At 47.3% G+C, this 15,249-nt stretch overlaps 1 protein-coding gene across 2 annotated transcripts in view; it reads left to right on the plus strand.

Moving 5' to 3' along the window:
• TSPAN14 (tetraspanin 14) overlaps positions 1-15,249 on the plus strand; it is a 201,503-nt gene that overhangs the window by 167,967 nt on the left and 18,287 nt on the right. For both annotated transcript variants that reach the window (XM_063958768.1, XM_063958767.1), the window contains exon 7: positions 13,667-13,711. In XM_063958768.1, coding sequence (XP_063814838.1) covers positions 13,667-13,711 — 45 coding nt within the window. The remainder of the gene's footprint in view (positions 1-13,666; positions 13,712-15,249) is intronic.

Raw genomic sequence — 15,249 nt, forward strand, 5'->3', positions numbered from 1 at the left:
TGAATCCCGGGTAAGACTCATACCAGCCACACCAATCACACATTATAACTCGTGATACTATACCCAGTTAACAGTATGAAATATAACTGAGCCTCTCAACAGATGGCTCAACAATAACCCTTTAGTTAGGCAATAACTATATACAAGTATTGCAGACAATCCACACTTGGGATGGGGGCGCCCAGCATCCACTACGGACTACGAGAAATAGATTTACCGGTGAGTAAAATCTTATTTTCTCTGACGTCCTAAGTGGATGCTGGGACTCCGTAAGGACCATGGGGATTATACCAAAGCCCCAAATGGGCGGGAGAGTGCGGATGACTCTGCAGCACTGAATGAGCAAACTCTAGGTCCTCCTCAGCCAGGGTATCAAACTTGTAGACTCTTGCAAAAGTGTTTGAACCCGACCAAGTAACAGCTCGGCAAATTTGTAAAGCCAAGACCCCTCGGGCAGCCGCCCAAGAAGAGCCCACTTTCCTCGTGGAATGGGCTTTTACAGATTTAGGGTGCGGCAGTCCAGCCGCAGAATGTGCAAGTTGAATCGTGCTACAGATCCAGCGAGCAATAGTCTGCTTAGAAGCAGGAGCACCCAGCTTGTTGGGTGCATACAGGATAAATAGCGAGTCAGTTTTCCTGACTCCAGCCGTCCTGGAAACATATATTTTTCAGGGCCCTGACTACGTTCAGTAACTTGGAATCCTCCAAGTCCCAAGTAGCCGCAGGCACCACAATAGGTTGGTTCACATGAAAAACTGATACCACCTTAGGAAGGAATTGGGAACGAGTCCTCAATTCCGCCCTATCCATATAAAAAAATTAGATAAGGGCTTTTGCATGATAAAGCCGCTAATTCTGATACACGCCTGGCCGACGCCAAGGCCAACAGCATGACCACTTTCCACGTGAGGTATTTTAGCTCCATGGATTTAAGTGGCTCAACCCAATGCGACTTCAGGAAATCCAACACCACGTTGAGATCCCACGGTGCCACTGGAGGCACAAACGAGGGCTGACTATGCAGCACTCCCTTAACAAAAGTCTGAACTTCAGGCAGTGAAGTCAGTTCTATTTTGGAAGAAAATCGATAGAGCCGAAATCTGGACCTTAATGGAACCCAATTTTAGGCCCATAGTCATCCCTGACTGTAGGAAGAGCAGAAATCGACCTAGCTGAAATTCCTCCATTGGGGCCTTCCTGGCCTCACAGCATGCAACATATTTCCGCCATATGCGGTGATAATGGTTTGCGTTCACTTCTTTCCTAGCTTTAATTAGCGTAGGGATAACTTCCTCCGGAATGCCCTTTTCCTTCAGGATCCGGCGTTCAACCGCCATGCCGTCAAACGCAGCCGCGGTACGTCTTGGAACAGACAGGCCCCCTGCTGCAGCAGGTCCTGTCTGAGCGGCAGAGGCCATGGGTACTCTGAGATCATTTCTTGGAGTTCTGGGTACCAAGCTCTTCTTGGCCAATCCGGAACAATGAGTATAGTTCTTACTCCACTCCTTATTATTATTCTCATTACCCTGGGTATGAGAGGCAGAGAAGGGAACACATACACCGACTGGTACACCCACGGTGTTACCAGAGCGTCCACAGCTATCGCCTGAGGGTCCCTTGACCTGGCGCAATATCTTTTTAGCTTTTTGTTGAGGCGGGACGCCATCATGTCCACCTGTGGCCTTTCCCAACGGTGTACAATCATTTGGAAGACTTCTGGATGAAGTCCCCACTCTCCCGGGTGGAGGTCGTGTCAGCTGAGAAAGTCTGCTTCCCAGTTGTCCACTCCGGGAATGAACACTGCTGACAGTGCTAACACATGATTTTCCGCCCATCGGAGAATCCTTGTGGCTTCTGCCATCGCCATCCTGCTTCTTGTGCCGCCCTGTTGGTTTACATGAGCGACCGCCGTGATGTTGTCTGACTGGATCAGCACCGGCCGGTGTTGAAGCAGGGGTCTAGCCTGACTTAGGGCATTGTAAATGGCCCTTAGTTCCAGAATATTTTTGTGTAGGGAAGTCTCCTGACTTGTCCATAGTCCTTGGAAGTTTCTTCCCTGTGTGACTGCCCCCCAGCCTCGAAGGCTGGCATCCGTGGTCACCAGGACCCAGTCCTGTATGCCGAATCTGCGGCCCTCTAGAAGATGAGCACTCTGCAGCCACCACAACAGCGACACCCTGGCCCTTGGAGACAGGGTTATCCGCCGATGCATCTGAAGATGCGACCCGGACCACTTGTCCAACAGATCCCACTGGAAGATCCTTGCATGGGACCTGGCGAATGGAATTTCTTCGTAAGAAGCTACCATCTTTCCCAGGGCTCGCGTGCATTGATGCACCGACACCTGTATTTGTATTAGGAGGTCTCTGTCTAGAGACGACAACTCCTTGGACTTCTCCTCCGGGAGAAACCCTTTTTATCCTGTTCTGTGTCCAGAACCATACCCAGGAACAGTAGACGCGTCGTAGGAACCAGCTGCGACTTTGGAATATTCAGAATCCAGCCGTGCTGTTGTAGCACTTCCCGAGATAGTGCTACTCAGACGAACAACTGCTCCCTGGACCTCGCCTTTATAAGGAGATCGTCCAAGTACGGGATAATTATTTCGGCCATTACCTTGGTAAATACCCTCGGTGCCGGGGACAGACCAACGGCAACGTCTGGAATTGGTAATTACTATCCTGTACCACAATTTTGAGATACTCCTGGTGAGGAGGGTAAATAGGGACATGCAGGTAAGCATCCTTGATGTCCAGTGATACCATGAAATTCTCCAGGCTTGCAATAATCGCCCTGAGCGATTCCATTTTAAACTTGAACCTTCGTATATAAGTGTTCAAGGATTTCAATTTTAGAATGGGTCTCACCGAACCGTCTGGTTTCGGTACCACAAACATTTTGGAATAGTAACCCCGGCCCTGTTGAAGGAGGGGTACCTTGATTTCACCTGCTGGAAGTACAGCTTGTGAATTTCCGCCAGTACTACCTCCCTTTCTCCGAGGGCAGCAGGCAAGGCTGATGTGAGGTAACGGCGAGGGGGAGTCGCCTCAAACTCCAGCTTGTATCCCTGTGATACTACTTGCAGAACCTAGGGATCCACCTGTGGGCAAGCCCACTGGTCCCTGAAGTTCCCGAGACGCGCCCCCACCGCACCTGTCTCCACCTGTGGAGCCCCAGCGTCATGCGGTGGACTCGGAGGAAGCGGGGGAAGATTTTTGATCCTGGGAACTGGCTGTCTGGTGCAGCTTTTTCCTTCTTCCCTTGTCTCTGTGCAGAAAGGAAGCGCCTTTGACCTGCTTGCTTTTCTGAAGCCGAAAGGACTGTACCTGAAAATACGGTGCTTTCTTAGGCTGTGAGGAAACCTGAGGTAAAAATTTTTCTTCCCAGCTGTTGCTGTGGATACGAGGTCCCAGAGACCATCCCCAAACAATTCCTCACCCTTATAAGGCTGAATCTCCATGTGCCTTTTAAAGGCAGCAGCACCTGTCTACTGCCGGGTCTCTAATACCCTCCTGGCAGAATGGACGTTGCATTAATTCTGGATGCCAGCCGGCAAATATGCCGTCTTTAATATGCTCTGTTAGCAAAATAATATCCCTGCCTAGGGTGTTAATATTATCTGACAGGGTATCAGACCACGCAGCAGCAGCACTATTTATGCTGAGGCAATTGCAGGTCTCAGTATAGTACCTGAGTGTGTATATACAGACTTCAGGATAGCCTCCTGCTTTTTATCAGCAGGCTCCTTCAAAGTGGCCGTATCCCAAGACGGCAGTGCCACCTTTTTTGACAAACGTGTGAGCGCCTTATCCACACTAGGGGGGATATCTCCCAACGTGACCTATCCTCTGGCGGGAAAGGGTACGCCAGCAGTAACTTTTTAGAAATTATCAGTTTCTTATCGGGGGAACCCACGCTCTTTACACACTTCATTCACTCATCTGATGGGGGAACAAAACACTGGCTGCTTTTTCTCCCCAAACATAAAACCCCTTTTATGTGGTACTTGGGTTCATGTCAGAATGTGTAACACATTTTTCATTGCCGAGATCATGCAACGGATGTTCCTAGTGGATTGTGTATATGTCTCAACCTCGTCGACACTGGTGTCAGACTCCGTGTCGACATCTGTGTCTGCCATCTGAGGTAACGGGCGTTTTTTGAGCCCCTGATGGCCTTTAAGACGCCTGGGCAGGCGCGGGCTGAGAAGCCGGCTGTCCCACAGCTGTTACGTCATCCAGCCTTTTATGTAAGGAGTTGACATTGTCGGTTAATACCTTCCACCTATCTATCCACTCTGGTGTCGGCCCCACAGGGTGCGACATCCCATTTATCGGCCTCTGCTCCGCCTCCACGTAACCTTCCTCATCCAACATGTCGACACAGCCGTACCGACACACCGCACACACACAGGGAATGCTCTGACTGAGGACAGGACCCCACAAAGTCCTTTGGGGAGACAGAGAGAGAGTATGCCAGCACACACCAGAGCGCTATATAATGCAGGGATTAACACTATAACTGAGTGATTTTTCCCCCAATAGCTGCTTGTATACACATATTGCGCCTAAATTTAGTGCCCCCCCTCTCTTTTTAACCCTTTGAGCTGAAAACTACAGGGGAGAGCCTGGGGAGCTGTCTTCCAGCTGCACTGTGAAGAAAAAATGGCGCCAGTGTGCTGAGGGAGATAGCCCCGCCCCTTTTCCGGCGGACTTCTCCCGCTTTTTCTGGAATTCTGGCAGGGGTATTTTTACACCTATATAGCCTTCCTGACTATATATGGTGTAGATTTGCCAGCCAAGGTGTATTATATTGCCCTCAGGGCGCCCCCCCCCAGCGCCCTGCACCCATCAGTGACCGGAGTGTGAGGTGTGCATGAGGAGCAATGGCGCACAGCTGCAGTGCTGTGCGCTACCTTGTTGAAGACAGAAGTCTTCTGCCGCCGATTTTCCGGAACACTTCTTGCTTCTGGCTCTGTAAGGGGGCCGGCGGCGCGGCTCCGGGACCGAACATCGAGGTCGGGTCCTGTGGTCGATCCCTCTGGAGCTAATGGTGTCCAGTAGCCTAAGAAGCCCAAGCTACCACCAGTTAGGTAGGTTCGCTTCTTCTCCCCTTAGTCCCTCGCTGCAGTGAGTCTGTTGCCAGCAGATCTCACTGTAAAATAAAAACCTAAAATATACTTTCTTTCTAGGAGCTCAGGAGAGCCCCTAGTGTGCATCCAGCTCAGCCGGGCACAAGATTCTAACTGTGGTCTGGAGGAGGGTCATAGTGGGAGGAGCCAGTGCACACCAGGTAGTCCTAAAGCTTTCTTTAGTTGTGCCCAGTCTCCTGCGGAGCCGCTATTCCCCATGGTCCTTACGGAGTCCCAGCATCCACTTAGGACGTCAGAGAAATTTTTATTCCATGCATTCTTGATTTTTACTGTATGAATCCCAACCATAATTACCTGTAAGCTGTTCCTTTTCTTACAGCTCATCAGTCTTCCTTCATATACAGTGTGTGTCTCTGTCCTCTTCCATTAAGGAAGTTCTGCTTTCCTGAACTCTACTAATACTTGTATTTTTGCATTTAAAGCTGTGAAGCTGATTATGTTTATTACAGTGTGTGGTTTAGGGTATGTAGTAGCCATTCTCTGTATGTGTTTTTTTATTAATGTCATCGCAGTACTTAAGGTGATTTCTTACCACTGAACTATAATGTGGCTATATATAACTTCCTGTTACTACTAATGGCTATGGATCAATGGGTCGATATGGATTAGGTCTGCCATTATTAGTTGACATGGGACAGGTTGACAGGTGCGCCACGTGTCCCTGCATGGCGAGTGATGCTGCAGGCAATGTGCGTCTCTCTGCTACCGCTGTGCTTGGCTCAGGTTACTGTTCCCAATCGTAGTCCACGTGGATGGTAAAATATGAGAAGATTCAAAATTATTATATTTTTTTAAAAGTCGTGTCAACCTTTTCATGTGTCGACCAATAGTGGGTGACCTATTTACTGTCAGCCTACCATCTGGACACCATACCTCTTCCTATACAGCTTATTATTTCACTGCTTGACTACATTGCTTACTCACATGTATATTAGACTATGGGGAAACGTATGAAACCTTCTAAAAAGGACAGTTGGATACGTTGTCTATAAACAACCAACCAGCTTCTAATTATCATTTTATAGATTGTACTTTATAAATGAGTGCTAGAAGCTGGTTGGATGCTGTGGGCAACTTTCTCACTTATTTCCTTTAGTAGGTTTGATACATCACCCCTATAACTCCAATGTTTCTTTCCTGTGTTGGCATTACAGCACCATTCATTCTGTATTTCAGTTTCAGATTTTTTTGTCTATGTATTATTTTACATTCTGATATATTAAATTTAATTTGCCACACTCTATTTTCTCTAACGTTCTACATATTTGTTTAACCCTGTTGAAGATCTTTCTGTCCTCTGCAATAACTGATATTTTCACTTGTTCTATCACTAAAGAATGCTTAACATGAAGCAGAACCTTGGACTGATCCCTAAGGTTCTCCATTGTCTAACGGCTTATTATCTGTGATTATAACATTGTCTTAAAAACAAATTTCGGTTTTGAAATAATTTATTATAGGACCAAGTACAAAATGGCTAATATATTAATCATCTGATCCACTTTTTTATTTTTTATTTCTTTAGTTCCTGATTTTCAAAAGTAACTACCAAGCAAAAATAAATATTTTAGCAGTCTGTAATTTCTTGGTCTCATTCAGTATATTGACAGCCTTTAATGTTTTAACCTTACCATTCCAACCAGTTTTATTTTTCATTTCTCTGACGTCCTAGTGGATGCTGGGAACTCCGAAAGGACCATGGGGAATTGCGGCTCCGCAGGAGACTGGGCACAACTAAAGAAAGCTTTTAGGTCACCTGGTGTGCACTGGCTCCTCCCACTATGACCCTCCTCCAAGCCTCAGTTAGATTTTGTGCCCGGCCGAGGTTGGATGCACACTAGGGGCTCTCCTGAGCTTCTAGAAAGAAAGTATATAATTAGGTTTTTTATTTTACAGTGAGACCTGCTGGCAACAGGCTCACTGCAGCGAGGGACTAAGGGGAGAAGAAGCGAACCTACCTGCTTGCAGCTAGCTTGGGCTTCTTAGGCTACTGGACACCATTAGCTCCAGAGGGATCGACCGCATGGAACTGGCCTTGGTGTTCGGTCCCGGAGCCGCGCCGCCGTCCCCCTTACAGAGCCAGAAGCAAGAAGAGGTCCGGAAAATCGGCGGCAGAAGACATCAGTCTTCACCAAGGTAGCGCACAGCACTGCAGCTGTGCGCCATTGCTCCTCGTACACACTTCACACTCCGGTCACTGAGGGTGCAGGGCGCTTGGGGGGGGCGCCCTGAGCAGCAATAAAAACACCTTGGCTGGCAAAAATACCACAATATATAGCCCTAGAGGCTATATATGTGATAATTACCCCTGCCAGAATCCATAAAAAAGCGGGAGAATAGTCCGCGAAAAAGGGGCGGAGCTATCTCCTTCAGCACACTGGCGCCATTTCTCCCTCACAGCTCCGCTGGAAGGAAGCTCCCTGGCTCTCCCCTGCAGTCTACACTACAGAAAAGGGTAAAAAAGAGAGGGGGGGCACTAAATTTAGGCGCAGTATATATAACAGCAGCTATAGGGGACATAATTCAGTTAGTCCCTGCATTATATAGCGCTCTGGTGTGTGCTGGCATACTCTCACTCTGTCTCCCCAAAGGGCTTTGGTGGGTCCTGTCCTCTGTTAGAGCATTCCCTGTGTGTGTGCGGTGTGTCGGTACGGCTGTGTCGACATGTTTGATGAGGATAATGATGTGGAGGCGGAGCAGATGCCTATAGAAGGGATGTCACCCCCTGCGGGGCAGACACCTGAGTGGATGGACTTATGGAAGGAATTGCGTGCACGTGTTGACTCCTTACACAAAAAATTTGACGACATGCCAAATGCGGGACAGCCGGCTTCTCAGCTCGTGCCTGTCCAGGCGTCTCAAAGGCCATCGGGGGCTCTAAAATGCCCGCTACCTCAGATGGCAGACGCAGATGTCGACACGGATACTGACACCAGTGTCGATGACGATGAGTCTAGTCTAATGTCCACTAAGGCCATTCGTTGCATGATTGAAGCAATGAAAGAGGTGTTACAAATTTCTGATATAAACCCAGGTACCATTAAAAAGGGTATTATGTTTGGGGAGAAAAAACTACCCGTACTTTTTCCCCCATCAGAAGAATTAAATGAAGTGTGTGAAGAAGCGTGGGCTTTCCCTGATAAAAGATTGGTAATCTCTAAGAAGTTACTAATGGCGTTCCCTTTCCCACCAGAGGATAGGTCACGTTGGGAGACACCCCCTAGGGTGGATAAAGCGCTCACACGTTTGTCTAAAAAGGTGACACTACCGTCTCCGGATACGGCCGCCCTCTAGGAACCTGCTGATAGAAAGCAGGAGGCGATCCTGAAGTCTGTATATACACACTCAGGCATTATACTTAGACCAGCTATTGCGTCAGCATGGATGTGCAGTGCTGCCGCTGCGTGGTCAGATTCCCTATCAGAAAATATTGACACCCTAGACAGGGACACTATTCTGCTAACCATAGAGCATATAAAAGACTCAGTCTTATACATGAGAGATGCACAGAGGGAGATCTGCCGGCTGGCATCTAAAATAAGTGCATTGTCCATTTCTGCTAGGAGAGGCTTATGGACTCGCCAGTGGACAGGGGATGCAGATTCAAAAAGGCACATGGAAGTTTTGCCTTATAAGGGTGAGGAGTTATTCGGGGATGGTCTCTCGGACCTAGTTTCCACAGCAACTGCTGGGAAGTCAGCATTTTTACCCCATGTTCCCTCACAGCCTAAAAAGGCGCCGTTTTATCAGGTACAGTCCTTTCGGACTCAGAAAAACAGGCGTGGAAAAGGCGGGTCCTTTCTGTCCAGAGGCAGAGGTAGGGGAAAAAGGCTGCAACAAACAGCAGGTTCCCAGGAGCAAAAGTCCTCCCCCCGCTTCTTCCAAGTCCGCCGCATGACGGTGGGGCTCCAAAGGCGGAGCCAGGTACGGTGGGGGGCCGCCTCAAAAATTTCAGCGATCAGTGGGCTCGGCTCGCTCACAGGTGGATCCCTGGATCTTGCAAATAGTATCTCAAGGGTACAAACTGGAATTCGAGGCGTCTCCTCCCCACCGGTTCCTAAAATCTGCCTTGCCGACAACTCCCTCAGACAGGGAGGCTGTGCTAGAGGCAATTCACAAGCTGTATTCCCAGCAGGTGATAGTCAAGGTGCACCTACTTCAACAAGGACGGGGTTACTATTCCACACTGTTTGTGGTACCGAAACCGGACGGTTCGGTGAGACCCATTTTAAATTTGAAATCCTTGAACACATACATAAAAAAATTCAAGTTCAAGATGGAATCGCTCAGGGCGGTTATTGCAAGCCTGGACGAGGGGGATTACATGGTATCCCTGGACATCAAGGATGCTTACCTGCATGTCCCCATTTACTATCCTCACCAGGAGTACCTCAGATTTGTGGTACAGGATTGCCATTACCAATTCCAGACGCTGCCGTTTGGACTCTCCACGGCACCGAGGGTGTTTACCAAGGTAATGGCGGAAATGATGATACTCCTTCGAAGAAAGGGAGTTTTAATTATCCCGTACTTGGACGATCTCCTAATAAAGGCGAGGTCCAAGGAGCAGTTGTTGGTGGGAGTAGCACTATCTCAGGAGATGCTACACCAGCACGGTTGGATTCCTAATATTCCAAAATCACAGTTGGTTCCGACGACACGTCTACTGTTCCTGGGTATGATTCTGGATACAGTCAAGAAAAAAGTGTTTCTCCCGGAGGAGAAAGCCAAGGAGCTGTCATCTCTAGTCAGAGATCTCCTGAAACCGAAACAGGTATCGGTGCATCACTGCACGCGGGTCCTGGGAAAGATGGTGGCTTCTTACAAAGCAATTCCTTTCGGCAGGTTCCATGCCAGAATCTTTCAGTGGGACCTGTTGGACCAATGGTCCGGATCGCATCTTCAGATGCATCGCCTAATAACCCTGTCTCCAAGGACCAGGGTGTCTCTGCTGTGGTGGCTGCAGAGTGATCATCTTCTAGAGGGCCGCAGATTCGGCATACAGGACTGGGTCCTGGTGACCAGGGATGCCAGCCTTCGAGGCTGGAGGGCAGTCACACAGGGAAGAAACTTCCAATGACTATGGTCGAGTCAGGAGACTTCCCTACACATAAATATTCTGGAACTAAGGGCCATTTACAATGCCCTAAGTCAGGCAAAATCCCTGCTTCTACACCAGCTGGTACTGATCCAGTCAGACAACATCACGGCAATCGCCCATGTAAATCGACAGGGCGGCACAAGAAGCTGGACGGCAATGGCAGAAGCCACAAGGATTCTCCGATGGGCGGAAAATCACGTACTAGCACTGTCAGCAGTGTTCATTCCGGGAGTGGACAACTGGGAAGCAGACTTTCTCAGCAGGCACGACCTCCACCCGGGAGAGTGGGGACTTCATCCAGAAGTCTTCACGCTGATTGTAAATCGATGGGAACGGCCACAGGTGGACATGATGGCGTCCCGCCTAAACAAAAAACTAGAGAGATATTGCGCCAGGTCAAGGGACCCTCAGGCGATAGCTGTGGACGCTCTAGTGACACCGTGGATGTACCAGTCAGTTTGTGTTCCCTCCTCTGCCTCTCATACCAAGGGTACTGAGAATAATAAGAAAACGAGGAGTAAGAACAATACTCGTGGTTCCGGATTGGCCAAGACGAGCGTGGTACCCGGAACTTCAAGAGATGATCCTCAGAGGACCCATGGCCTCTGCCGCTCAGACAGGACCTGCTGCAGCAGGGGCTCTGTCTGTTCCAAGACTTACCGCGGCTGCGTTTGACGGCATGGCGGTTGAACGCCGGATTCTGAAGGAATAGGGCATTCCGGAGGAAGTCATTCCTACGCTGATTAAAGCCAGGAAAGATGTGACTGTACAGCATTATCACCGCATATGGCGGAAATATGTTGCTTGGTGTGAGGCCAAAAAGGCCCCAACAGAGGAATTTCAACTAGGTCGATTTCTGCATTTCCTACAAGCAGGAGTGACTATGGGCCTGAAATTAGGCTCCATTAAGGTACAGATCTCGGCTCTGTCGATTTTCTTCCAGAAAGAACTGGCTTCGCTACCTGAAGTTCAGACGTTTGTGAAAGGAGTGCTGCATATTCAGCCCCCGTTTGTGCCTCCAGTGGCACCTTGGGATCTCAACGTGGTGTTGAGTTTCTTAAAATCACATTGGTTTGAGCCACTTAAAACCGTGGATCTAAAATATCTCACGTGGAAAGTGGTCATGTTACTGGCCTTGGCTTCAGCCAGGCGTGTGTCAGAATTGGCAGCTTTGTCATGTAAAAGCCCTTATCTGATTTTCCATATGGATAGAGCGGAATTGAGGACTCGTCCCCAGTTTCTCCCTAAGGTGGTATCGGCTTTTCACTTGAACCAACCTATTGTGGTGCCTGCGGCTACTAGCGACTTGGAGGATTCCAAGTTACTGTACGTAGTCAGGGCTTGAAAATGTATGTTTCCAGGACGGCTAGAGTCAGGAAAACTGACTCGCTATTTATCCTGTATGCACCCAACAAGCTGGGTGCTCCTGCTTCTAAGCAGACTATTGCTCGCTTGATTTGTAGCACAATTCAGCTGGCGCATTCTGCGGCTGGACTGCCAAATCCTAAATCAGTAAAAGCCCATTCCACAAGGAAGGTGGGCTCATCTTGGGCGGCTGCCCGAGGGGTCTCGGCTTTACAACTTTGCCGAGCTGCTACTTGGTCAGGGGCAAACACGTTTGCAAAATTCTACAAATTTGATACCCTGGCTGAGGAGGACCTTGAGTTCTCTCATTCGGTGCTGCAGAGTCATCCGCACTCTCCCGCCCGTTTGGGAGCTTTGGTATAATCCCCATGGTCCTTTCGGAGTTCCCAGCATCCACTAGGACGTCAGAGAAAATAAGATTTTACTCACCGGTAAATCTATTTCTCGTAGTCCGTAGTGGATGCTGGGCGCCCGTCCCAAGTGCGGATTGTCTGCAATACTTGTACATAGTTATTGTTAACTAAAGGGTTATTGTTGAGCCATCTGTTGAGAGGCTCAGTTGTTTTCATACTGTTAAACTGGGTATAGTATCACGAGTTATACGGTGTGATTGGTGTGGCTGGTAAGAGTCTTACCCGGGATTCAAAATCCTTCCTTATTATGTCAGCTCGTCCGGGCACAGTGTCCTAACTGAGGCTTGGAGGAGGGTCATAGTGGGAGGAGCCAGTGCACACCAGGTGACCTAAAAGCTTTCTTTAGTTGTGCCCAGTCTCCTGCGGAGCTGCTATTCCCCATGGTCCTTTCGGAGTTCCCAGCATCCACTACGGACTACGAGAAATAGATTTACCGGTGAGTAAAATCTTATTTTCTTTTAATTTAATTTCTAATGTATAGAAAGAACATTTTTTTTTTTTACCCATAATTGCTTGGTTTGCACTTTAGCTTGTTTTATTGTGTGTTTAGTTGACTAGTTTTATATGTTTTTGGTTGTGTTTATATATCGTCTTCTGATTGGCATATTTATATCTTTCACATGCAGTTTTTACCACTTCTTCCAAATTATTTATGGTCAATGTAATAGGAAAAACCAGAGCTGGTGGCTTCCAATCATCTAATATGTTGACAAGCAGAAGTATATCTTGTCCCTCACCACGTAAATGAACCTAAGGATGACATACCTGTATAAACACAATTTACTTAATTTAATTTTTCTTTCTACATTTCTCTGTAAGAAACTTTTGGCCTAGGAGTGCCGTGAAAAAAATTCTGATACTCTAGGGTGCCATGATTTAAAAAAGTTTGAGAACCACTGCACTATCCCATCTTAATTTAGCAATCGGCAGATTCCATTACACAACCAATCAAATTGTAACTGTAATTTTATAGAATGGGGTTGTGGTGATAATGGGATACGGTCATTAGGTCGACACTATTGGTCGACATGCATTAGGTCGACATGGAAAAAGGTCGACATGCATCTTTTCCATTTTTTTTAAAACTTCTTCATACTGTACAATCCACGTGGCCTACGATTGGCAATAGTAACCTTGCCTGAAGCTCGCTCACCATGCGAGGGGACACGGTGCACTAATTGGGGCTCCCCGTCACTTTACGATGGAAATGACACCAATTTTTTTTTTAAAAACTCATGTCGACCTTTTTCCATGTCAACCTTGTTCAAGTCGACCCAATGACTGTGTCAACCTATTTCAGGTGTCGATCTAGTCACTGTCGACCTAATGACTGTCGACCCTATGACCCATACCCATGGTAATTTAGGGTGTGAGTGAGAGAGACATAGACAATTACAATACCATTTCGTGAACTATTGAGTAATTTCTTATGGTACATTACTTTACATAATGCTTGCAATTGCCGAAGAATATAACTCAAGGTTCTCTGTGCTTAGTATATAACAACCGATGAGAGACAAGCTTAATTTAAATTCATCTACAAGAGAATGGTCAAAAGTACAATGGGGTGTGATTATTTTTGTAAAACTGCTTTTCAAAGCTCATGGAATTTTTTTTTTTCATTTCTATTTCCAGCAAACTGTCGTGAATACTCAGTGTGGCTATGATGTCCGCAAAAAGGTAAGATGTATGAAATTTTGTTCTTATTAACTTTTCACGTTGTTCAGTACATGAATACATTTGTACACTTACACAAAATTAATTGTAAAAAGGAACTATTAGTACTTTAAACTGCAGATTATGTAGTAGTCCGTTAAGCAAATAGTTTATCTGGATTTGTGCAGGGAAGTGTAGATCCATTGAGCTAATGGTATGGTAAGGCTTATTAATTACCAATGCGTCCTCCTACAGCAAGCCTCAATACACTACGCTGGGCGAGATGCCTGGCGCGGGCGAGATGCCAGGTCCCGTGCAAATCTGCTAACTGCAACTAGGACGAACGAGAGGACTGGGCTGAGTAATGGGATATATGACACCTGTATATTGTGTGGGACAAAGTCTGTATACAGAGCAGAACAGAACTTGTATTTGAAAAAAATCTGCGGCTGCTACATTGTAGCACTTGATACAGATTCAGAGACTCAGTGACACATATATACAAGTGTTAAACATCATATTAATCAGCACAGTCTCCTCGTGTGTACTAGTCGCATTGTGTTACAACGAAGATGCGTTTTTGGCAAAAAAGATGCCCAATGCTAGAAGATTCTCATGCAACCTGGCGCGACAAGAGTGGCTGCTTGGCGTGAGTGCAGCAAAGATGTTTCAGGACAGATCTATACATTTAGTTTATTCTTTTTGCTTCTGGTTCTTCTGTATCTTCTTTTAAATGATATAAGGTCAGAGACAAATACATGCATATGATTAAGGTGATGCTGTGCTTTGCTTCTATAAACTTTCTAGTTATTTCCTATCAGGATGAAAAATACAAATTTTGCCATATAAGCCAGAAAAAGAAAAAAACGAAAGCAATTTATTTTTTTACCTTAAAGAGAATTAACATAAAGGGTTATATTGAATTGAAGTTGAAACTGCCGTCTTGTTGGAAAGACAGCAGTTTTCGACTTTTTTAGGTCGGAAGGTGTTCCGACCTATTCAATCCCCGGCTTTTTATCTGACAAGTTGGGGAATTCGACTTGTTGGAAAGCATGTGGATCGGCGGAATAGCTGCCGATCCGCATGCTTCTGTCGGAAACGGGGCCAAATCCGACAGGTTTTGGCCCTGTTTCCGACCTTCTCAATCCGACTTTAAAAAAAGTTGGATTGAGATGAGGGAGCTGAGAGGAGGAGAGGGGGAAGAGTCGTGGGGAGACGGGGGAGAGCCGCAGGGAAACGGGGGAGAGCAGCGCTACAGCAATGTAGTAGGAGGATGTGGTACAGTCGCCGCTCATGGCAGCTTCCACCCGGCTCCAGCAAGCGAGGTGGACGCTGCCGTGAGGTCTGGCGGCGGTGCCACATCCTCCTACAACACTGCTGTAGCGCTGCTCTCCCCCGTCTCCCCCCCCCCCCCCCTGTCTCCTCCTCTCAGCACCCTCATCTCAATTCGACTTTAAAAAAAAAGTCGCATTGTGATGGTCAAATAGTATCCTTTGTTGGATCCATTCCGACAAATGCATGTCAGAATGGATCCGACTTTAATTGAATATACCCCAAAAGCT

This window comes from Pseudophryne corroboree, chromosome 3, assembly GCF_028390025.1.
Source record: "Pseudophryne corroboree isolate aPseCor3 chromosome 3, aPseCor3.hap2, whole genome shotgun sequence".
Taxonomy (NCBI): domain Eukaryota; kingdom Metazoa; phylum Chordata; class Amphibia; order Anura; family Myobatrachidae; genus Pseudophryne; species Pseudophryne corroboree.